Raw genomic sequence first — 24,384 nt, 5'->3', positions numbered from 1 at the left:
GAGGTATTAGTAAGACATCAAAGCACAAAAAAGAATAATGCCTATCTATTCCCACAACAGGTGCTAAATTCCACACTAACGTAACTAAATAGCACACATGAAGTAATTTAACAGTTGTACTTAATATATGAATCATCACAAGCGAGGATGTGCTTTAAAAACAAAATTGGAATATGAGTTAGTTCTAAATTGTTTTATCACCTCGCCTAAACGCAGATAAGACTTAAAGGAGTATTATCCTCGTATTCCTCGTGGTAACCAAAGTTATATATATAATGTTATCATCAATTAAGGTTGTTGCATCTTAATCACTCCAAACCCAAACATTCTTATGGATGTCTCAGATTTCTGTCTGACTAGGACAATGAACTTACAGCCTTACGCAACATGTATGGCAATAGTCAGCACACAAGGGCGACAAAAAACATTGTACAATACTAATTCAATAGTATAAATGCCGCAATATTAATGGCGTTGGTAATTTGCCCTGAAAATAAAGGTCAAATAAATAAAATAACAATTGAATTTTGGTAATTAAACGAGTAAAAAGTCGAAGTGAACACGATTATATTGATGAGATCACTGCAAATGTAGGTTGGCGGTGGCACTCGCTAGTTACCCGGTTGAACTGTGGTGTGACCTTGTGAATCAGACGCTCCGATATGGCCGTGCTTCGCCGTGCGCCGAATATGTTGCTCAACAACGTGACTACTAACGCCATCATCAAGGTACACCTTTACCTAATCGTTATGCGTAAGCGTTAAAAGCATAACAATAAAGCTGGGAATAATCGTAAAAATACAACTCAGACGGCCGGAAAACGATAACCTCATGACATCATCACACAAACTAATTTGAGTGAGATTTAATTTGTATTACTTGTACTGTTTATAATAAATACTAGGAAGAATGCCATTATGCATATAGTAAAACAGCATGTTCTTCTAGGAACCTTGCTGTTTTATTGCCACATAATCTTTAATTTCGTCATGAGAATAATATAATCCATAACCCCTTTCTGGGATTTTTGCCGTATTGCGGTAGATATCAAAAGTGTTTGTTCATATATCTAATGCAGTTTGTCTTACTGTCGAAGCTCTAGCATAGCAGAAGACTGAATTAAGGTAAAACCAATTGAAGATAAAACGAGATTTAAACTAACAATTCATTGGTACCTTATCAAAACCGTAGCAAGTGGCATTTTATTATTAACTGCTTTAATTAACAGAATGCATGAAAACAGGAAAGTATACATTAAGTACGCTAAAATTATCATGACATACTCATTTACATAAATTAATGTTTACGAGACCAGATTCATAATAAATTATTCGTGTTTTGAGTAATTAAAAGTATTAAAACAAGCCACTGCTTAGCCACCGCCCTATTATAAGCTGTAAATGTAAAGTCCTGTTGTTTTGTGGAATTAGATTTAGTTTTTAATATGTTAAGTGCTGTGGGTGCGCTTGTATTAGGTATATTTAATTAAAATACGAGTAAGCACTATGGATATGACATGGCATTCAGTGCGCACAGGTAGCTATTAAAACGCGATTGTCTTAAAAGGCGTGTTAGTACCTAATGTAAATACTACATTTAATTTCATATCACGATGCTTGTCGGCTCCTGCTTAGAGTACCACGTAAGTATTTAATAATGAACGTTCAAAATAAAATTGCCACTTCACGAAGAGGGTAATGAATACTAGTTAAAACGTGCCTCATGCAGCATCCTGCATAGACATTTGAAAGAAAAATTGTGGTTGTTGCAAAGTAGATTTTTTATAGTAGGTACCGAATACCCATACCGAGAGAGCATGGTTTTCGTTTTACGCTGCAACTGGCCCGGTAACATTTATATCATCTATACGGAAACAGATTTTTGCGCGTTTTTGGCTATCGTTTATACAAAGGCACCTAAGGAAGAAAAACAAAATTGACTTTCGAAGGGTAAAGAGGTTTAATTAATAGCATTTAGTGATGGCAGGTGTGGCCCATTAGTTGGGCAAACATAGCGAACTCACGACATGCTGTAATAATATGTATTTTGTACATTACTCGCTTACTATGCCCACTAACAAGTAACACCAACTACTACTGTTTATTTTATTACGAATTTATGAATGTAGTCAGCGCAAATAAGTAGTAGTAATGACAATAAACAGGCAAGTTACATTTCCGAATTCCTTATTACTACTGTGCGGTGCGTGCAGTTTGAACTGGAACTGAACTTTAAATACTAAAATTATTCCCGTGATGGCATCGCTAGACAGAGTAATAACAAGTTCCTAAGACGTAGGTAATAATAAGAATTAAATATGTACGTACTCTTAAAAGAAATTACTTTATCTCGACCTACAACTGAAATTTCACTTACGCTGTGTAGTAATTAATGATTGTTTTAGCAATTACATTAAATAGCTTTGTTAACTGCGGGTGGTATGATAACAGTAACAGCCCTTACGAAACTTAGCGCAATTAAACCGTTGACCTTTACTCCTTTAAAAGTATGCCATTATGAAAGTGTGTTCGTTATGATTAAATCACTATATTTCGGAGAAAGGCGTGTGTTCGGTGCGTGCAAATATGATATAATAGGCGGAGTTTAAACATAGGGTCGAGCAGGTAATGCCCCACATTGGCGGATTTATAGGCCATGAGGGAATTAGGGTCAGGACGTGTGTCCTTTACGACTATGACACGCATTTGCTTTTACACATTTTCATGAAAACAACATTAAATATATGATCAAGTTGTTTTGTTATCCAAGTGTATGAATCTAGAGGGCAAAATTAAACTTACTATGCAAGCGCTAAAGTATCAGGAAGTTAAAAAGTTAAACCGTTAAGAGTTAATCTGAAGTTTTCTGGTAAGTGATTAATAACCAGAAAACAACAATATGTACCTTAAAGCAAACACACTGACAATAAGAACTGGTGAAGCTGAAGTTCAACATTCTCGGCAAATAAAGATATACAACATTTGAATGGAGGACGAAATCAGTGCGTGTTTATAGGCTACAACGAACCCTCATAATTGCGTGTTGCAAATAGTATGCAAATATTGTAACGCATCTATTAAAGGGTCCATTGACAAGGCTACGGGAAGTCGGTCAACAGGTCAGAGTACGAATCGTGACGACACACCCAGAACTTGCCGGCGCGCCCAACTGAGGGAGGATACGAGTGCGTTACTCCTTCCCGCAATGCGACGATGCGTATCCCAAAAAGCACATGCTTCTAAACAACGAGCGCTTAAACGATACTTGTAGATATCTGTTTTAGCTGACCCTAATACCTACTACGTAAATAAACATTTAAAATCGTCAGTCAACGTTCTCACGAGCATATGTAGCAGTCATAAAGAGGTATTATCGGAAGCAGCGATGACGTAAGGTTTATTTCGGCAGTCTTAATGCAGATGTGATGATAATGAAATGGATAATATTTAGAGACGCTATGGCACACGCGGTGTTTCCACGCCAGAAAACGAGACCGCGCCGGCCGGTTCCGGCGGGTTGCGTCACATGTCATCACAAGAATGTTGTTTGTTGTGTTATGATATTTTAGGTTTTTTATTTTATTTTAATTGGTTTTTATTTTAAAGATTTGGTCCTCCTAACAGGAAATGTGTCTTATCTTAGCATGCTCTGTGGCCTTAGTAAGTTCACTATTGTTGTTTTTTATGTATCAGTTTATACAAGTTCAGGCAACATTAAATTTAGTCAAAATTTAAAGTACACAAAAGTTATGTTTGGTTACAGTTTTATGACATCAATGTTATTAACCAACCAAAGACAACCATTATAATGTATTTTTATAAAAAAATAAATAACATAACAATTATGTGACCAAACTTATTCTATGTCACATTAGGGAAATTAAATTACATGTTATATGGATGCAATTATTGTTGAATGCAATATTTAGTTGTTATCATTCTTTTCATTGAAAACACTGTTCTATCATAATATGAATAAAAATGACTGTGGCACAATATTATTATATATATATATTGAATGAGTGTTGTTTATGTGTTAAAAATATTTTATAATTTTGTAGTTTACCTTAGCCAAGCTTTTAAAATGTCTCGACAAAAATCTAACATTAGAAACAAATAAAATTGATTGATTTGTGCTTGAATCAGATTAAGTAGTATCTCCTGTTTAATTAAAGTACTTACTTAGCAAAAGACCTGCAGGCAAGACCAGCCGCACCAGTAATAGTGCTACTATGTAGTTTGCCATGATGGACACTAAAAAAAATTAAAAACATTTTTTTATATATGTATAATATATGTCACCCAGCGCCTGTCTAAATTATTTTTATACAAATAATAATAAAAGAAGGATATAATCCAAAGATACTTAATTTAAAAAAGTATTTTTTGAGATGAGCGTCTCAGAGACAACCTTGATATTATTACATCAAGTCAAAAATTCTTTAATAAACGTACTTGAAATGCGTTACCCGCAAAAAAATATTAGTAAATAATATACTATTTAAGCTTTTCAGCCTATTCAACTAATACTAACTTACTGAATTATGCTAGAAAATCAAGTGTACTAATTAAAACAACTCCTGTAAACCAAATAGCCAATTATAGTTGAAATATCTGCCGAATTTAAAAATCGCCGAAAATAACAACTCGTTAAACAAATAATATTATGCATTTACCTGGTTTTATATAAGTTTTTTTATCACGGCATTTCCATTATACACTATCACTGTAAGTAAATGTCCAAATTAACTGCTATGTAAAAGTAAATCTGCGTTTTGAAACATTTTACGATACCGCAGAATTTCATAAAACAAAAACACGACCACACTCCACTACACTCGAACTGACACATTAGAACGGAGTTGCCATACGATCTAAGTTGTTTATCTCTAAATTTTGACATAGTTTACAGTAGGATTAATTAATAAATAACCAATTAGACTAGTTAAATTCGTGAAATGTATGTATAATCTTAATCTATTTTACAATTTTATTGATACTGAATGAATTTCATATCTTATAGTTTCTAGATCAGATCATAAAGAGCGTAGATAAATTACTACTATTAAAAAAATATTTTTTACACTTAAAACCTCTTTTTGACGTAGATAGTGTTGAGCGTTTTTTGATTGGCCTAGTTATCGTATTATCGGTTTATTATGATAAAGAATTTAATCATAATTGTTTTTTTAAATTCATTTATAAAGACGTTACATTTTATTTTGTAATATTTTACTGATTTTATTTTAATTTAGAAAAATATTTATATCGATTTTTGGATTAGCCACTCACTAGGCCGACGAATTTATTTTTATTGCGAATTAATGGCGTAGCCAGGTGAGTTTTCTTGTTTATTTCTTATTTCATAGTGTTCCATGGCTTTCAATTGTTTTGTCTAAATGTTTTTCATCGAGCAAAATATTTAATCTTCTATAAAGTCAAAATTTTTCCAGCTAATCCGTTTTTATTACACGAAAAACCAATATTACGAGTAATGAACACGTATTGGATTTGTTCCGAATTTATTCGCTAGGATCATTCATTGTCATCACTTTCACTTTTCACACGATTTGCTATAATAGTGGTTCTAGTGTGCATTGAGGCGCTGTCGCCATGGATGAGTGAGTTCCTCGATAATTCTCCCTGTATTTGGTTGTTTAATTGTGAATAATTATGACAAGGTTACTCATATCCTCGAACAAAATTGTGACAATCATTGTTCGTGATTGTTCGCGGTGTCGGTAAACAAGCTGCTAAATAGTAATGGAATCTTCATTAGTCATAAATTTTTTGTTATGTTTTTAGCACCATGTCGACCCTAACGAAAATGACCCGCACGGTGAAAAAACTGGAGGTGCCCAGACCCTTGAAATCGACGACCAGTTCTGCACACAACCGCAATTCTGTGTTGGACGTCAAAATAAACTCTGGTAAGACTCTTATTAGTCCTACCAATATTAATATTTGTACAAAATAGTACCAGAACCAGTTTTACACAATTTTATGTAAGGAATACAATTAGGCACTCAATTGTAATTATTTGACCTCAATTATTCTTAGTTTTAATTAGAAATTATGATTGGACTAAATCATGTTATAAATAATAGTATATAAAATAAGTGATGTATTCCGATGTGTGATGATGTGTCCTAGAACAGACACTCATGAAAGGATTTAGGGCAAGACTTTGCCCAGCAATGGGACTCAGTGGGCTAGATAAAAAAAGTCCGATACCTTTCAAAATACTCAATGAAATTCTTTACATTTTAAAATATTATGTTTACCTTCAGATACCTATAATCTAAATAGATTAAAAGTTATCATGGTCATATGTCATATGTGTCAAATAAGTAAATATGTGAATCTTGGTTGCTATATAACTTAGATTTAATCTTATCACATACACCTACATTATGTAAAACTGAAGGTATAACGGTAATAAGTAAATTAATAATGATAATGTGTATATGTTTCCATGCAGCTGATGCAAAATGTAAGTTAGTTAGTCGCTTACAAGTGTAAGCAACAAGTCTGCCATACCAAAATATCCTTTTTTATGTATTTGAATTTTGTTTTGACCTGGCTTGTTTGCAGTTGATGACCTCATAGTGTTGACAGAAGCGGTAGCATATCAAATGATGCAGGGTAATTATGACCGTGCTCTCCAAAGTAATGTGGCCACCATGTACTCTAATCTAAAGCTTTATGGTGCCCAGCTCGAAGCTCTTTACAAGGATTTTCTTGATAGGTGCGTGTAAAAAAACCTATTTGTATAATTTGTAATTCTCAATGTTATTCATTCAAAGTTTGCATTTAAAATTAAAACCTGTTGCTTTGGACCTGTTAAAATTGTTCATTGTTCACTATGTACAGATATTTTGTTGTGTTCCGCAATGGTTCACAAGACGAGAGGCTTGATAAGAAAACTAGACTTCATCTACTTGAGCTGATAGAGCTGCGCGCTAAACTCTGGCAGGGCTCCGACTACATGAGTCAATATTATAGACATCGCGGCACCCACGCAGAGGTAAGGTAGTTTTTATTACAATACATTCCCCTACCCTTTGAAAACTACGATAATTAATTTGCAATACTAGCATCCTGTTATCGTGCAAGTGGCCTAGTTAAAGTAATAATATACATCCGGAATGGAGCGCCTTGTGCCGTATTTGAAGTGTGTGTGTAATACGGCGGCAGCCACTGCTGGTGCCGACGATGGAGGGGTCGGGTTCGGGTGGCTCGGTGTCCCCGACGCTGGCTGCGCCCGCCGAGCCGCCCTCGCTGCTCGGCCCCGGCGAGATCATCAAGCCGTCGGGCAAGTTCCCCAAGCCCACCAAAATCCCCGGCAAAAACTATTCCAAGGACGAGGTCGTCATCAGGAATGCCGACTCCGGGAAAGGTGAAAATGTTAACTTTAAATAGAATACTGATCTATCTTTACGGGAATATGCATGTAGACTTTTACAAGAATTTAAGTTGGGTAGAAACGATGCATGACTGAAGTCGAAAAATGCTTATCTGTTTCAAGTATTACTTGCCCAGTTCTATTATGTATACCTACTTCAATAGTTCGCATGTCAGTAAATAAAGAATAAACTGTAACTTACGCGTTAAAAAGATTTAATTTTTTTTAATCAATCTTTTTACAATCTGTACTAAAACAAATGAAGTCATATTGTCTCCAAATTCTATAAATATAAAAATAATCTTGTGCTGAGACAGTCAATTATGAAATTGATACCAAGAAGTTAGAGCGGTCGCGACGGGAGAAGATCCTGGCGACTGGCGGCATATCTGAAGTTGTATTATGGTGTTACAGTGATGGGTATCAAGGGCAGGAGGGTGCACATGATCGAGGAGCTAAGTGACACGATTATATCGTTTCAGCGAGGTATGAACGCACGGTGCCGGCTGTGAGGCGCTTGCGCATGGTGTGGCGGGCTCTTCCCATCTCCTCTGTTTTCTCTACGAAAAATCTTTACTATCCATAATTATGTTCTTAATGCATCAATCACTTTAACAATAGTTATATCGCCTCAATCTAAACAAGTTTGATAAAATCGGTTTACAATTTATCTGTGCCCCTAAAATTTCACCACTTACTAATGTTTATAATATTCGTAATCGTTTTGGGAATGGTTTACATAAATTAAGTATTAATTTTCGATATAAGGTCATATTTCACCGCCTATTAATCGCAACTAGCTGAGAGCTTATAAACTGAATAACTACTATGCAGAGTTCATATTTATGATCTTGTCAATGACTATGACCTTGGTGATTTCAGTAAGTCCTGGTGCAAAGGAGCGCCTCGTCCAAATCACGGGGCCGAATGAAGAGAATGTAAAGTAAGTATCTGCTTAACTAATTTTTCACAACGATATTATGCATTCACCGTAATTTAGTCGATACAATGACATCCTGCGATATGCTTTGAAATATATTTTGATCTGTCGCGTTCCGCCAGCCACGCGAAGCTGCTGATCGGCGACACGATCCGTCGCAACGCGTCGCCGGTGCGGCTGGAGGGCTCGCTGGAGGGCGGCGCGCTGGCCGGCTCGCGCGCCTCGCTGGACTCCGCCGGCTCCGACGACGCGCCGCGCCCCAGGGAGGTACGCACCACACTCGCCTTGCTACACAAATCAATACCCCATTTCTGATCCTAAATGCAAGCAATGCGTATTTTCTTTAAAACTGTAACAAGTAAATATTCTTGAATCTTTTGAGTTTATAGAGTTTCTCAATTTTAAGTCTTACTTAACCTTGCTTTATAATCATGGCAGCATGAGACTTGTCAGTGAAAAACTGATTGACGCTATTGTAAGCGTGCATAAAGTAAACGCCTTTTTGAGATTAAATACACATACAAAAGGTTCGAATTCAATAAAGAAATTGTAATATCCTTTATCTAATCTAACTTTATTTGCAGAAATCTCCTCACAATTCTCGGGCTTTACTTCATAGCTTCTCTACGAATGACGCTGCATTAGGGGAATATAAGTACACTGTGACTTTTGGGCAACATTCCATTAAGATCACGGGCAATAATTTGGATCTTGTTAAGGTGAGTAAATAAAATCGGAATTTATGAAATAAAAATAATACCCAGCCTGATAAATTAGGATTAAACTGGTTATGAAAAGCTTGTTTCGCGAACAGGTCCTATATACATATGAATCTGTTGGGTTTCAGACTGCGAAGTTAGTGTTAGACGAGTACTTCGAGAGCGCCGGCGCCCTGGAGGCGATGGGCGCGGGCTCGGGCGACTTCTTCACGCTGTCGCAGCGGCCCGCCGCCGCGCTGCTGCTGCGCGACGACGCCGCGCTCAACGGCAACGACGACGACGTGTTCGTGCCCGCCGACAGCGACAGCGCCGGTAACCCGCACACGCCCCCTACACGCGGTCGCTTGCTCTAAGTCGCGCGTTACATTTTTCATTTGCATGAAATGTTTTATTTAAGTTTTTTTAGCGATCAGTGAGTAGAATGAGTTGCCGCCTTTATCTTCATCGAACTGAAGTGCAGTCGAGAAACACGTTATTGAGAATAGTTTTGAATTCTCTAATATAATAAAAGCGCATGAAGCAGTTTTAGTGCAGTTTTCGCAATTCGCATGCACGCTCCTACAGTGGTGTGCGATTTCTTAAGATTGGTAGGCGCATTTTTAAAAAGGGTGAGACTGACTGAAGCATGATTATTTTATAAAAAAAAAATGCCATGCTCATACCACTGAACTCAAATCATTTCTATCAAACTCAGTTAGATTTCATTTCTTATGCATTATATTGTGCGGCAGGAGCATAATTATGTATGAAGTATATTTATATCATTTTTATCTTTATTTATCTTCAAACCACTGTAATCCATTTTCGTAACATTTTAACAAACACCAATTGACTACCTATCTGCCTTTTATACCTTAAAGAATACCGTAAATAAAGGATCCGTGAAGAGCAACCTCTATAGTTGTGTTCGGTGTCCACGTATGTAGTAGCTTCGTGTGAGTGCGTGAGTAGTTGTTGACGTGGCTGGGTGTGTGCAGCGGCGGGGGAGGGCGAGCTGGCGCCGCGCCGCCCGCGCTTCTCGCGCGCCACCAGCATTGACAAGAACCAAGGTAAACACCACACACCCACCTTGTCTTATCCCACCTTCCGTGGAAACTTTTAACAATGCTGAGCCTTTATTTCTTTCGGTATCCCCCAGATTACTTATAGAGTAATTAATTTTGTGCAAGTTTATGAAACATTATTTTTCTGTAGTCAATTTTAACATTGTTCAAAGTTTACATCTATGTATATATTTTGCACTGGAATCATATATTTTTGTTCCAACATTTACTACATTTTTACCATAAAAGTAAACCCATATATAAGTAACTAACAAGGACTTGTCATGTTTTGTTTTTGAATTATGGTTGATGAACGATAAATAAAATTATGAATTATATTAACTATCAAAAGTACAGCAAGAATTGTTTAAATTTAAATAAAGCTAAATCGTTTTAACAATCACAAGTGATTGTCACAACATATATATATATCAAAAACGAATATGCTTGTTCCTTGTTCTGTTTGACAAATATTCCAGAGTTATTCTTGTTGAGTTTGTTAGCTATATACAAATTTTGTGCTAATGTGTCTACAGGCTAGTCTTATGGGTCCACTTTGCTTTGCCTTAAGGTGTTATGTCTATATGTACCCGTTACGTAATTTGCTTTAGTTGTATTACATGTTCTTTGTGTTCTAGAAGAAAGCAATCCTAACTGTTGCATGATCTATGTGATCAAAGTAGTAGGAAATTATGATTATGATAGTTATTTTCACTGTGGTAATATTTTATGGTATATTTCATTATGTCATACTCACATCGTTTTCAAATATTTAAATGCAGCAGTCAGTCAATATGGGTAAAATTTACTAATTTTTATGCTTACAGTTTATGCAAGTTACTAATCATAATTATTTTAAAAACGCATTCAGTGTGCTTCAAAACAAAGAAAGCTTGAAAAAAATGCACGTGTTTTTGTAGGTAGGTAATTTTGCTTGCCATGCATCTTATAAGTGTAATTTTACAAATACCTATGTATCCTTATTAATCTATTTGCAATACATCACAGTACCCGATTTTAGACTTTTGTTAAATAATCCTATAGCAGTTAAAAATATGGAATTAAAAAAAAGAAATTTAAAGGTTTGTCATGATTTCGAATTCTATATGATAGAAATAGAGAATATGGTCCAATTAGGTTGTTAAACTTTACATTTAATCACTTTTATTTTCATCATGTTTATTACTTGAAATTCGACAGGAAAAAATAACTTTTACTTTACAAGTGTCCAAAGTTATATGTATGGTTTTATTTTTCTTTACCACTAATAAAATTAGTGGGGTTTCATAGTGCATAGAGTTGTTATGCCTGAGGGTGGTATATTACAATTTGAACAGAATTAAGGCTACAACATTACAGGTAAAATTTGATATTGATATTGCACTTCACAGTTAAGTTGCTATTCAGAATTTGTAAATATCGTGTAATGAGGCAGCGAGTGGGGGCTGACGCGTGGCGTGTTGCAGGCGGCGGCGGCGCGCGGCAGACGTACACGTACGAGACGCTGGTGCAGTACGCGGACTCGCCGCTGAGCAAGCTGCCGCCGCACGGGCTGGGCGCGTTCCCGGCCGAGCTGGCGCGCAAGGTAACGCTGAGCGCGCGCCGCGCCGCGCCCGCGCCGCGCGTGCTCACGCCCTTCCGCGTGTGGGCGCCGCTGCACCACCCCAACTACCTGGCCGCGCTGCTGTGCCGCAACTTCTACTAGGCGGCAGCGCGGCCGACCTCTCTCCCCGCACCCCTCACGCGCACGCTTTCCCGCCGCGCTTGCTGCTGGCCGCCTCTGACTTGTTCCGATCCTATCTAGGTGCCTCCTGTTTGTAGTTAGATTACGTAACAAATTCTAGTCACGCCCTTTGCCGTCTCCGGGCTCGCGACCCGGCCCCCGTTAGCCGATTAAGCGTAACGCTAGGTTTAAATTATAAGCGATTCTTAAAGTAGGAAATATTGATCTCAGTAGCATAAGTTGTAAGTTAAATAATAAGACTGACGCTAGTATTATGTGGGACGCGGCCTCTGACAGAGTTCGAGGTGGCGACGAATCATGAAAATTCGGTCGCGCCACCGTCGACAACGTGTCGCTGATATCTTCTTGACCGCCATGCCAAACTAAACATTAATACTAAAAATAAATAAGTATAAGTTTCTGACCATTATAGCTCTGGAAATTCATTATCGTTTTAGAAAAAAAATATTTTTCATTATTGAATTAATGAAAGAATTTTTTAGTACTGATATATAATGGTGTTTATTGACAGAATGATATTGATAAATCTTTTACGCAACCTTGTTTACATAAGTAGATAGTTTTGAAAGCTTTATTAAGTGTTTACTAACAATACTAATAAAAATTTATGATGTCTCTTTGTTCATGCTGCTCGGACAGAATGGGTATTCGAGAGGGGTTCGCTACAGGTAGAAACTGTTCGCCTATTTGATTTGATAAAGATCTAAATTGTAACTGTTGATTTTCTGTTGTGTTCATTTATTGTTATTGTTTTTTAATTGAGTAAGCATTGAAATTATTAGTGTTGTTGTTTCCTTACGATTGTCAATTTATGATTTAAATATAAAAATTTCAAAACATTTCGTCTTTTGCCTGTTCTTTGCTTACCTCCCACTAATAAATACCTGATTTCCTAAATCTGCGGTGAGCGGGTTTTCTTGTACATAACTTCTAGGAAAGGCTTAGTGTGCTAACAGAATACTCATACTAACATTAAACACACTCTCAACTCCCTCTAACACTGACAGCACGTTGTGGTCAAATTGAAGGCTCCTGTCGATAAATATACTATCGTGTCGACAGAGTTGCCTGGAGTTCGACAGCGCCAGCTACCTGAAGAAGGTGCGTGCAGCGGGCGGCACTACAGTGGCCGCCGTAGACGCGCCCGACTCGCCTGAGCCCGAGTAAATCTCTTCGCCGCGGTTCGCTCGCCTCGCACGCAATCTTCACACTGCACACGATACTACAAAATTGTTCTTAATATTATTAGTTCATAATACGTAGGCAACAAAGGCACGTACGACTGTAACACGGTACGCACCCACGCGAGCGAACCTGCCGATGCGCACGTTATGGCAGCTGAGTCACCGGAGGCCGCTACGGACTGTTACGTTCCTCTACTTGGGCGCCACTGAGACGAAGCGACGTATTGCTTTACGTACGAGCGCCTCGTTTCAAGCCTTGTTAAACGAGTCCGTTTTATTAGAACACTTTTTTTTAGCGAGCTTCACTTTAAACACTAATTTAGCAGACTTAATTTAAAGTATTAGCACACCAAAATATTTATTTTTTTAGTGGTGGTATCGTATACCTCATTTTGTGAATTTTTATTTCATAAATTAGCTGTGGATCTGATTATAAAAATGTGATAAAAACTGCTTAAATGCTAACTTGATTTACACAAATCCACAGTCTCACGTTGATCTCCCATCAATGTTTTTATTATTTCCAACTTAACATCAAACGTTTCAGACCATTTTCAGCTAAATGTCAATTCTTCTAGCTAAAAAAGATTGACATTTTCATTGATATTTTGTTGTATATATTATTGACTCTGTTAGTTTGGGATATCATAGAGTGATTCCATTTATTATTATAAGAAGAATGCATGCATTTCTTTCGTGTGTTTGTATACTCATTTTCAGACTTTCTAGTGTCTAGTCCTGACGAGTAGATGTGTCGATTCTCACTATATCGTAAGCTTTTATATTTCTGAGAAAGCCTGCCAATCTAATACATACTATATTATTAGAGATTATATGTTATATTTTTCTTTATATTATTTGTTGTATTATTTTTGTTGTTTAATTAGAGCTTTTAAAATAAACTTGCTGTGCACTAAACCAAATAATTACTGTAGTGAGAACTATTATAATATATCTAACGTACATTTTTGTCGATTGTCAGGCTTTCTTATATTTGGACGGTTATAGTAGGTTATCTTAAAACACTAAACCGGAGAAATGATTGATGATCTTCATATTACGAAAATTCCTTGTTATTTCGTATAACAATAACATCGTCACTCGCTCACCTTATTTTTAAAATAGAAAGTATTAAACTGTTAAATTATGAGTGGCAGGTATTAATTAAAAGACTATATTATTTAATTTATTTACTTTGATGAGGCTAGCGAGTGATTCTTTACAATTTAAACTTCGGGTAAAATACTATAAAAATAATTGGTGCTTACTCCTTGGGGAAGTATTATCGTTGAATTTGTAATTAAAGATTTATGTTTACACATTTGTTTTTATATCATAGACATATGGCTATAATTGTGAAAATTGATATACTAAATTTTCTAATAAGGAAAGCGTTTTATTTAATTACCTATGTATTTTTACTTTTTCTTTGATCAAAACAGAAAAAAAACACCTCCGAAAACACAGACACAAATTACAAGAAAAATTGTATGATATTTGTAATATATTTATTCTATATTTACAAAGATACACCTGATTGTTTTTATAACTTAACATAGAAAGTAGAAATTAAATTCTACTTCTGATAACAAATGCAATTATTTAACAAACACTATTTTAATAGATATCATGGATTATGGCCCGACATACAAAATGGCGAAGTGTAGTGCAAGCCAACTTTCGCTTCCAGAAGATGCCTTTCAAGCGAATGATGGAAGGTCTTAATGCTCAGAAAATGCCACTTTTCAATAAAAAGCAATTTGACAAAAGAAGATGTCAGTTTACAATACAAAAAATCAGCTTCGGTACTCTTTGCCTTATTTGCGCCGGGCCCAGGGAAGCAATGTTTTGTGTGAACTATAAGCTTGAAATGAATGTTTGTACGTAAGAATCTACGGACAGTACCTTTAATGGTACTTCCATAATGGAATGCATGAATAGTTTTAATGCAATAAGCACGAAATGCAGAGTTAGTTTGTAATCAATAAGCTATTAAATTGAGCACTAGCACCCAGATATCCTTCAACACTCTGGTGACACATCTGTTATCCGAGACAGAAACAATAAACACTTTATCTTACAGCTAATATAATACATAGACGTTTCGATTCGCACAGTAATAAATATTTTGTTCTAGCTCTCAAACTCTATACCCAATGATAACAGGAATGTTACGCTAGTAACAGGAAGTTTATCTCTAGCGGGTATATTTGTTTCACTAAACTTTATGCAAAAAGCATATTTTTAAAACGCATAGGTACATAGCCTTTGAAGAAGACCTTGTAATAGGTTCGTTGCGGTGGTTTTTAAGTGACATAACACGCGCATTTATATTAGGCGTATCAGTATCTTTGAAAATATTTATAATATCCGCATCTGAAATTGAAAATTCCCCCACGCTTTGAAAATACGCCCAAGTGCCCAAGCTTTTAGGCCCTACTCTACACGTGCGTAATAACGAACTTTCGCATCAATTAAATACAAACTTAGCGCCTACCCGAAAAATGCCAGTTAATGAAATGTCAATATTTTAGATTAGTCTAGATTCGCGTGACGAATGAAATCGTGATCGTATTCGCGCCATAGAATATTCATGTTTAAGTTTTTAAATTCTTTCAGCTAGTTTGTCAGTGATATTGGCAGAACGTAATCTAGCATGCTGCATTATATCAGCTGAGAGATCATCTACGTTGGTATAACGACATTTCTGAAAGTTGAATAGGTCCGAAATGAATCCTACAATCTCTGCTTGGAAGGTCTCGCATACGTCACGGAGACGTTCGTGTGGGCCTAAGAAACCCCACACTAGAACTGGTAGTAAATGTTCTGATATCGAGTAGAAATGAGCCATAAAACCGTCGGGGAACTGCAGGTATCGTCGTTTTGCTTTTATCACAGACCAAACGGCAGTGGTTAATGCCTGAAAAGCAAATAGGTATCTTTTTATTACAAGTTTCACGTTAACAAGTCATTGAAATTTAATCTTTTTAAAATATTACGTACACTCTCTTTGAATCCGTCGGACAACCATCGATTCCGGACAACGGCAAGCACTGACGAGGGCGGCGACGCGAGGTCTTCAAATGCGTCCAACAAGATATAGTCCAAAACCACGTCGTAGAATGTCAACGCCTGCAAATTAACGGTCTTATTTATGTCAACAATCAAGATTTAAGTAGATAAAATTGAGTGATCCTAAACAAATGTTATTGTTTTATCGGTATTTAAATGTAGTTCAGCTAATGTTTGCTATGGTAGATACAAACATAAAACGTACCTTAACGCCTTTACTCGATAGCTCACTTTCTATTGTTGCCCAGTTGGCTCCGTCAGTAGCCCATGATACCATTTCTTCGTATGCCACCAAAAATTCTTTAGGTTCCTGTTACAAAAGTCCGATTAGATATGTCATTTAAATTGCTCATTTATAACCCCTTTAACTGATCTATTCGTCGTCTTAAGAAACACATCTTTCTCAGTTTCCAATTCAATACTATATCATATTATATGTGCACTAGTTACCTTATCAGCAAACAATAGAAGATCAGTAAGGACTTGTCTCCCGGCGTCTACGAACCACGCCCAAACGGCGGCGTCCTTGAAAACTTGCGTGAATGCCAGCCGCAGGCAGTGGAGCTTGCACAAGAACTCCGAGTCTGAGCTACACTGTACTATTTCTGTGCGCAAGGTTCTGAAATTAATACCAATGTCTTCTTGAACGTCTTTTAGGTTACACTACCTTCCACTCAACCCAATGCGGGAGGATTAATTTGATGATTTCCTATGCGGAAAAAGGTGAATAGAAATACTTTAAATGTATTGCAAATATAAAAAAATATTTGGAGCTCTTATTGAAATTAGAATTTACCTGTATGGAATGCCGATTTCAAATTGTTTAAGAGCAGCCTGATATAATTCCAGGTTTTCCAATTCGGGTAAGGCTTCCGACAAATCATCGAAATCTCGGAGATCAGCAACCTGTAATTTAAATAAATTTACTATAATGCTTTAGCTCAGAAACTATATCATATGATATATTTTTCCTTTGCTCTTTCGTTTCGATTTACCAACTTCAGGTTTGCATACCTACAACAGAGCTATTTGTGATGGTTGATGCAACTGGAGCAAATGAAAGGGAGACATTAACGTGGTTTATGTTAATGTTGCTCTTTAGAATTTTCTAGGACAAGAAGCCGTTTTTTTTAAACTGCAGAATCGTATTATTACACAGTTTTTTTTAAAAGGTATGTTAAATAATAAGTAAGCTACGTGATATATCCCAAGGATGAGTGAGTGACCTGGTCCTCGGCGGAGGCGAAGGATTCTGCGCTGGAGTGGTGGTCGCGGCGCGTGTGCTCGGAGGCGGTGTGCGTGGACAGCAGGCGGTCGCGGCGCGCGGGGCCCGAGCCCGCCGACGCCGCGCCCGCGCCGCCGCTCTCCGACCGGAACAGCACCGAGCGCTGGTCCAGAAACAGCAGCTCGCACCGCTCCTGTAATACAGTATTCATTCATTGTTCATATTTTTTTCTACGAGTCTTGCACCTCCGTGTGTTGCGGGGGTTTCACAAACCTTCCAGTGTAAATTGGAAAGGGATGGCCTGTTCGTCTAGTGTATAGGTTAGATTGGTTGATTTTAACCAAGGACAAATTCAGTGTGATGAGAACAATAATTTCTTCTGGTTATGAGTCTGAGTGTAATAAACAGATAACCTACGAATTGCAATATTAGTGAATGACGATATTAGTTACTCATATGATTGGATGAGCTAATAAGGTGAAATTGCCAAATATATATGTCAAAGCTAAGTTATCCAAAAAAGGATATTACAAGATATCTGACTATCTTACTGATAAAAACGCATCGGATTGAGCTGATCGCTAATAGAGCTGTCTATTGCTGCCCGGTTATCTTCTGCATGCTGACATGTGTTTTGCATTTTGCATATGATACGTTTTAATTAATTGATGACATGTTTTGTGCTTTTGCATATACATTTATACAATTTTTGACATATTTTGTGCTTTTGCATATAATGTTTACCGAATTATTAATTTTATTTTATTTTTTTAATTTTCAATCTTTTTTGCTTTTATTTTATTTTATTGTAAGTATAAACTTTATGCAGGTATATGTTAATTGTAGTTTCTCAAACTGGCGATTTGAGTGAGATTATTTATTTTTCCCTTGCTCAGATCGATCTGGTACTTTCTTCAAAAGGCCAGTCCAAAAAAATACTGTGCATTGGTTTATACATATCTATTCGCATTGAAATTGTCTGGACTTTAAAAGAGACTGTGACCCCTTGAGTTTGCTTCGACATTTCTTCTCAGGGTAGTCAGATAGGAAATGTCGACTCCAGCGTTCTCAAAAAAATAAGAAGACATGTAAAAGTGATGATATATCCTACTTACAGAATAAATGATTTCATTTCATTTCAAATGATTTCATTTCATTTCATTTCATTGCCTAAGTAATATTAAAAAATCGAAAATGTCTTAGCGGTAAGTCGGTTTAGCGGAAATGTCTTTCTCAAGAAGTAGTGTTGCATGTTTACCTGCAAGAGATAGGCATTCTGCAGCAGGTCCTGTATCTCGCGGCAGAACTCTGCCTCCTCGGGCGAGGTGAGCGCCAGCGTGCCGGACACGCCGCCGCGCGCGCCCAGAGAGAACGCGGCCAGCGCGTCCTCCCAGTAGTTTATACTGGTCTCCAGGGCCTCCATGCCTGCAACACAGATGACATATTGTTATCACCTTTTACATAAAAGTATCTACATTGTGTAGGAAGGTTGTTTCTAGGAAATTAAACAACATTATTTATCAATTTATTATTTATTCATATGTGTTCAGGTAATGTCTTCCTTACATACAATTCAATACTCATGATTAATATAAATAATAATTATTAATAATTGAGTACGTTATATTATAATCTGCCTACTAATCAAATGTCATGTGATGTAAAAAATCTTATTATAGTAGATTAATAGGAACTTGCCGTTCATACAATTACATAAAAATACATTAACAAATAATATTTAGACTAGAAATTACTGACAAGTGACAAACAAACTGGCCTTATTTCTACAATATTTTCAGCCTTGCACATTAATCAATTATAATACAATATGTACATTATTTTATGTTTTAAATGTTAAGTACATAATTCTATAAGAAAACATCTCCTTTTAAGTCTGGTCCATTGGTTTGTAATGGATGTATCTGTTGCATGTGTTGTAGTGCTTCTTGCACTCCACTGTTTAGGTCTTGAACAGTCCCTGCTATGGCTGTCAAGGCATCTGCTATCCTTTCCTCCAGCATTCCACGACGCTCTTCCTGTGACCTCATTACATTGGCCATCGACTCTAAAGCTTCAGCCATACGCTCTTCCGCTGCCACTCTACGCTCTTCAAAGTCTAATGCCCATTTAGGTGGAGGTGTTATATTACGGGAAATGTTATCTGTAATGTATAAAATTTTTAACAATATTATTTATACATTCTATATTATTTTATGGTCTAAAATTGACCTAAACTAAAAATGTTACTTGTATTTCAAAATAGTAAAATAGAAGATAAATATTAAAATGATCAAGTACCTGTTGGTGACCGAGGTGTGCTATTAAACGACTTTCTTATTTTTATGCTGGCTGGAGCACATTTAACTTTTAGGTTTTCTAATGGCTCTGAGTCTGAGTCTTCTGCAAGAAAATTATCAAGTTGACTAGATGATGATACAGCAGCAGTGACAGAACCCTTTCCGCTCAGTTCTAAAACTCTCACTTCTAAATCATTTAGTGGTATACATCTGTTTGGACCATTGTCAGATCCTGATCGGAATCGTCGTACATTTGCTGCCTTTTTTCTACATTTGTGTCTCCATTCAAACCAGTACTGAAATTACAACATGATAAATATGTTATTTGAATTTAATAGCTACAAGAAAACTAGAGATGTTAAGGAAATTATTAGAATTACCTTTTTCCAACCATCAGGAGTTTTCAAAGCCCCTGATTGTACAGAGTTAAGTTGTTTAGCAAGTACTGCCCATTTCTGTCGCGTTTTCTGATGAGACACTGGAGTACCAGGGAGCAATCCCTTGGACATGTCTCTATTCTCTTCTAAAAAATCCATTAGTATTTCTAACTGTTGCCTTAAAATGCGACGAGGTGGTGCCATCTAAATGTACAAGATACAAAACTTTTAAAACAAACTTTTCAAGCAATAGATATTCTCTATAATGATTCCTAATACATGACAACAATTGCTTTTAGAAATAATATTACAAAGATAATAAAAGATAACATACCTTGAAATATAGCAGTTTATTAAATAAAACTGATTTATCTCAACATTCTTGATGGTTTAATTAATATCAATAAAATTCTAATCGCGCGCTGTATTGTTGACATAAGCAATCTCCTTCGCAAACGCAACAAAAACAAACGGCCGACATGTAATGGCGACTGTGATAGTGATGCGCATTAAAGGGCTTTAGTCTGATACTGCTCGAGTTACAAGTAATATCGATTATATTGTTCACGCCAACGAACATCGCAGTTAAATCAGAATACAAAATATTTCGTTTGTATAATATTTTGATTACTAAATGTATTTCTGTATAAAATGAACACATACAATACAATTGTACTCAAAAGTTATACTTAATGTAGGATGTGAATAATAGCGCCATCTAGTGTTGAGTAGTAAATTTAAGGTTAACCTTGTTAATGACGTTTTTTTGCGTCTAGCCTGTAGATACAAAATATCTGATCTACGTATAAATATTGGATTGCATTTCAGATCAATATTTCATTTTTTTATAAAAAATTAGAAAGTTGAATAAATGTCGGCTGAACGCCCGTTAAATAATTTGTATTAGGTAAATATTACATTCCCGAGCTAAACAATTTTAAGTTTCAAGTCTATGGTTTCAGCTGTGAATATTACCGGTGATTTTTCGTATAATCACTACGTTAGAAGAAAACGTACTAAAAAAGTTAAAGTACATTTGCGTGTACAAGGGCAAGTAAGAACTCATCTTCTATTTCAAATGTTTTAAGTAGGTTTTATTCTAACATTATGGTGCGTACTCTTTTTACGTTAATATTTTTTATTAACCATGAATTTACTGTGGTCACAAGTGTTAACGAATTTGGAATCTCTCAACCGGTTTTATTAAGTAACTTCGAGAAAAAATATTGTGTACCAACTACTATAGGTACCTACATCTAGTAAGTATATGGAAAAATTAGACTTTCTTATTCGAATTTGTTATCTGAGACAGACAGGTAAGATAAGTTAGCTGAAGATTTGATTTATTATAAGTAGAGAGAGTTTTTTTTACTATAAATACTTTTTATGAAGCTATTGTGTTACTTTTTTTTATTTATTTAGGTTACTATTTTTAAAGATGAAAAATAGTTATACACGTTCATGATCTCGGAAAATAAGAAGTATGGCATTGTAAAATAATAATTAAGCAAAGTGAACAATGGGCTATCCATTAGCTGACGACAAGCGCATGTTCGTAGGTACCGACCTACCTACAGGTTTTATATGAATTGGGTAAGCCGCTTTTCCGCGAAACCGTAGCAAGCTCCACGAATTCCACTGTATTTGCCAGTAGACACGTTGAGTGATTTCGTTTAATTGAAATAAAGGCTTATTCGAAACTATGAAGAAAAGTTAGAACATTTTTTGAATGAACACTTTATAGGATTTAAAAAGTAAATACATTCTTTGGTAGCTTCGTTCTTTTTATCAATTAATTGTAGAGTTTTATATTAGCTACTACAAGCAAGTACTAAGTTTTCCGTTTACTCCATTTAAGTACATTAAGAAAGAGTCATCGGCCTTGCAGAAAGGAACGTGTTTAAAAAAAATAAAATGATAAATGATATAAGAAAAATAAAAGCTTTAACATCGTAACGTTTACCGCCCACATGACAATTATAAAAAGCATAAGTATTCAAAAGATTATAATATATGCTCCGCGCTGGCGCTAAGAGCCACCTACCCATTTAGTTTTTATAAACCGGTCATATTGTTACAATATTAAAAGTATTTAAAAGCCAGCGAGACACGAAATTATATTATGTAAACTAGATATTACGAAACAAAAAGCTAATTGTTCTAAGATATTTGTAGAGTTCAACGACAAGCCGGATCAAAGGCTAGCTATGCTGAGGTCGATAAATACTTTGATAACTTATAAATTATTACTTAAATACCTCGAGGTTAATCACTTTAATAAAAATGTATTAAACTAAATATCGTGGAATAGATACGCTCTTCCTCAGAATGAATTGTAAGGATGCAAAAAGTTGATGCATAATAAAAAAGTGGATGGCTAATTTGAAAATTATGTTCGTAAAAAATAATAATTGGTGGTCCGCGACGCGGCGACGGTGGTCGGTGCAGCACGGCGGCGGCTGGCGCGGCCGGCGCGGCGGGCCGGCGCTGCGCGGTCGCGGGGTGTCGCGAGCGTCATTCGAGCATGGTCTCGGGCCGGCCTCCGCCCGTCAGTCCCGCACGGCGCACTCCCGCCAGTCTACCCGAGACTCCGCACTGCGGCGGTGCCCTATTACTAATCTCCGTACTACCACTGTGCTACTTCTAATCGAAGCGTTCATTATCAATTTGACAACTACGAAACATCTCTGGATTTATATCCGGATATTGACTACGAAGTGAATAATTTACAGTTCAGTGTTGTGTTTGGTAAAACGCGAATTCTGTGAGTTTTCTTAAAGGCTTCACCACTTCTGCTGTTTATATTGACGCCGATTTTTATCTTTGTGACAGGTAAGACAAGAGTTCAATTATTTTGATTCCCAATAAAGCAATTACGAGTACGATGGTGTTTCTCTAATGATAAAAACATTAGTAGCAATAATTAATAATTTTATAAGATTGGTTGAGATTATCTTTCCTATAGAATAGGTGTAGGTACTTTTTACTTTAACCTTAAAGATGAGGAATGGAGCAAGGTGAAATAAACAACATCTCATGTAGAAACAGTGTAGAAGTAGATATTGTTGCACCTACTGTAAAAGGTTGCGAGCTCTCTAAACATTCTCTGGAGCGTAAGTACTCAGAAGAGAATCTCCTGACACGTTTCTTATAAACCGGTTCACTCGGATAGGTACACGACTTATGTAATCGGAACACTAATCGGCGGAACAATGTCTTATAATTTAGGTGATTGTATTCAGAAACAAAATTAATATCTCATGCATGCATGCATGCATTAAAATTAATTTAGTGCATTGATCAGTTTAGCCTTTCCATGACATGGCATCTGTGTGTCAAACACCTGATTCAAAATACAGAATCTATTTCAGATATAATGTTTTCCTTTGCAACAAAAATATTGCAAGTGTCTATTTCTCAATTTCCATCGTTTATTTCGGGACATGTTATTTAACAGTCCACATAATTATGATAACATCACCGTGTCCACAAGACTGTCTGTTATCGTAGTGCAAAATCATGCAAACATCTGCTTAGGGCAGAGCAGCACTGAAGGTGTGTTGTAACTGTTTTTATTTAACATGTAAGCTGCAGCTGCGGTTCCACGTGTACCGGTATACATGTCAATACAAATAATGTGCCGACACTATTGTTGGTATTCACATTGTGTCGAAATCCGGCAAACATTTCATAGAAAAAATAAACCCACATTTGGAACGTATACTATTGTGTTTAGATTCTGTGTTCACGGCCATTCCTAGGATTTTAAGTAGATTTTGATTCCGCCAGTAAGTTTATGTGATCATGTGGTGCAAACAATGGTAAACATAGCAACAGTTTCAAATGTTTCGGTTGTGAGCGGTGTGTTGTCGCGACACCGACCAATTGGCGTCCTCGTATCGATCTGCGAGTCCATTCTAACGACTGCGTCATCAGCACACTGTCCACACACTAAAATAAACATTTCATTTTATTTATGGTATTTAAACCGTCGCGTCGGGACCCAACTAGACTTCCTATAGGTTGACCAAGCCAAGAATATATCTGCGATCGGCTACATCGTTTCATTGGGTATTTCAAGTAACAAATTTGCTGGGAAAATTGTCTCTGTCTGTCATTATATCTTGAGTACAACTGGTAATGAGATCCCCAGTATAAATAGTAAGGCTGTGATTATCATAAAGGATTGTTTATAAGACGACGCCCCGGAGAAGACTCGCTAAATTGCCCTCATCGGGTCGCCTCCGCTTCTAGTTGCCCATTTCCGCTAGCTCGATCAACTTGCTGCTGGTTATGTTGCATCTACGTATAACTGCAGTTTATATTTATTTTTCACATTAAAGTTTAATGCAAGTACGATTCATTTTTAAAATTATGAG

The 24,384-nt window shown here is 36.5% G+C and overlaps 5 protein-coding genes across 16 annotated transcripts in view; 2 read left to right on the top strand and 3 right to left on the bottom strand.

Annotated features, from left to right (window-relative positions):
• LOC113493259 (piezo-type mechanosensitive ion channel component) overlaps positions 1 to 4,863 on the bottom strand; it is a 38,547-nt gene extending 33,684 nt beyond the window's left edge. For all 8 annotated transcript variants that reach the window (XM_026871141.1, XM_026871142.1, XM_026871149.1 and 5 more), the window contains exons 1-2: positions 4,676 to 4,863; positions 4,182 to 4,253 (exon numbers count right to left, since the gene is read on the bottom strand). In XM_026871141.1, the coding sequence (XP_026726942.1) occupies positions 4,182 to 4,245 (64 nt within the window). In that variant the 5' untranslated portion in view covers positions 4,246 to 4,253; positions 4,676 to 4,863. The remainder of the gene's footprint in view (positions 1 to 4,181; positions 4,254 to 4,675) is intronic.
• Positions 4,864 to 5,236: 373 nt separating this feature from the next.
• LOC113493257 (eukaryotic translation initiation factor 4E-binding protein Mextli) lies at positions 5,237 to 14,425 on the top strand. 4 transcript variants are annotated; one of them, XM_026871138.1, is made up of 13 exons: positions 5,237 to 5,336; positions 5,805 to 5,929; positions 6,594 to 6,747; positions 6,873 to 7,026; positions 7,197 to 7,398; positions 7,819 to 7,890; positions 8,287 to 8,347; positions 8,467 to 8,611; positions 8,929 to 9,063; positions 9,192 to 9,375; positions 10,041 to 10,112; positions 11,573 to 11,691; positions 12,913 to 14,425. In XM_026871138.1, the coding sequence occupies exons 2-13, from the start codon at positions 5,809 to 5,811 to the stop codon at positions 13,015 to 13,017; spliced, it is 1,524 nt and encodes a 507-aa protein (XP_026726939.1). In that variant the 5' UTR covers positions 5,237 to 5,336; positions 5,805 to 5,808; the 3' UTR covers positions 13,018 to 14,425. The 4 variants fall into 4 exon arrangements, with proteins under 4 accessions (XP_026726939.1, XP_026726938.1, XP_026726941.1 ...); XM_026871137.1 differs by lacking the exon at positions 5,237 to 5,336 and adding an exon at positions 5,356 to 5,620; XM_026871140.1 differs by lacking the exons at positions 5,237 to 5,336; positions 7,819 to 7,890 and adding an exon at positions 5,356 to 5,620.
• A 95-nt stretch (positions 14,426 to 14,520) lies between these two features.
• LOC113493252 (mitoguardin) overlaps positions 14,521 to 24,384 on the bottom strand; it is a 48,239-nt gene continuing 38,375 nt past the window's right edge. Inside the window, exons 4-10 of the mRNA XM_026871128.1 lie at positions 18,590 to 18,756; positions 17,333 to 17,524; positions 16,903 to 17,012; positions 16,557 to 16,725; positions 16,312 to 16,416; positions 16,038 to 16,166; positions 14,521 to 15,954 (exon numbers count right to left, since the gene is read on the bottom strand). Of these exons, the coding sequence (XP_026726929.1) occupies positions 15,640 to 15,954; positions 16,038 to 16,166; positions 16,312 to 16,416; positions 16,557 to 16,725; positions 16,903 to 17,012; positions 17,333 to 17,524; positions 18,590 to 18,756 (1,187 nt within the window). The 3' untranslated portion in view covers positions 14,521 to 15,639. The remainder of the gene's footprint in view (positions 15,955 to 16,037; positions 16,167 to 16,311; positions 16,417 to 16,556; positions 16,726 to 16,902; positions 17,013 to 17,332; positions 17,525 to 18,589; positions 18,757 to 24,384) is intronic.
• Positions 18,830 to 20,546, bottom strand: LOC113493256. Its single transcript, XM_026871136.1, has 4 exons — positions 20,340 to 20,546; positions 20,009 to 20,209; positions 19,630 to 19,924; positions 18,830 to 19,492 (listed from the first exon to the last, which is right to left on the bottom strand). The coding sequence occupies exons 2-4, from the start codon at positions 20,207 to 20,209 to the stop codon at positions 19,200 to 19,202; spliced, it is 789 nt and encodes a 262-aa protein (XP_026726937.1). The 5' UTR covers positions 20,340 to 20,546; the 3' UTR covers positions 18,830 to 19,199.
• Positions 22,526 to 24,384, top strand: part of LOC113493253 (protein unzipped) — a 28,196-nt gene continuing 26,337 nt past the window's right edge. Inside the window, exon 1 of one of the 2 annotated variants that reach the window (XM_026871130.1) lies at positions 22,526 to 22,837. The gene's annotated coding sequence lies outside the window, so the exon portion shown is untranslated. The remainder of the gene's footprint in view (positions 22,838 to 24,384) is intronic. The other variant, XM_026871129.1, reaches the window with a different exon arrangement.

This window comes from Trichoplusia ni, chromosome 4, assembly GCF_003590095.1.
Source record: "Trichoplusia ni isolate ovarian cell line Hi5 chromosome 4, tn1, whole genome shotgun sequence".
In the NCBI taxonomy this organism is placed as follows: Eukaryota; Metazoa; Arthropoda; class Insecta; order Lepidoptera; family Noctuidae; genus Trichoplusia; species Trichoplusia ni.
The sequence above is the reverse complement of the archived record's forward strand: the minus strand, read 5'-3'. Positions and strand labels throughout refer to the sequence as shown.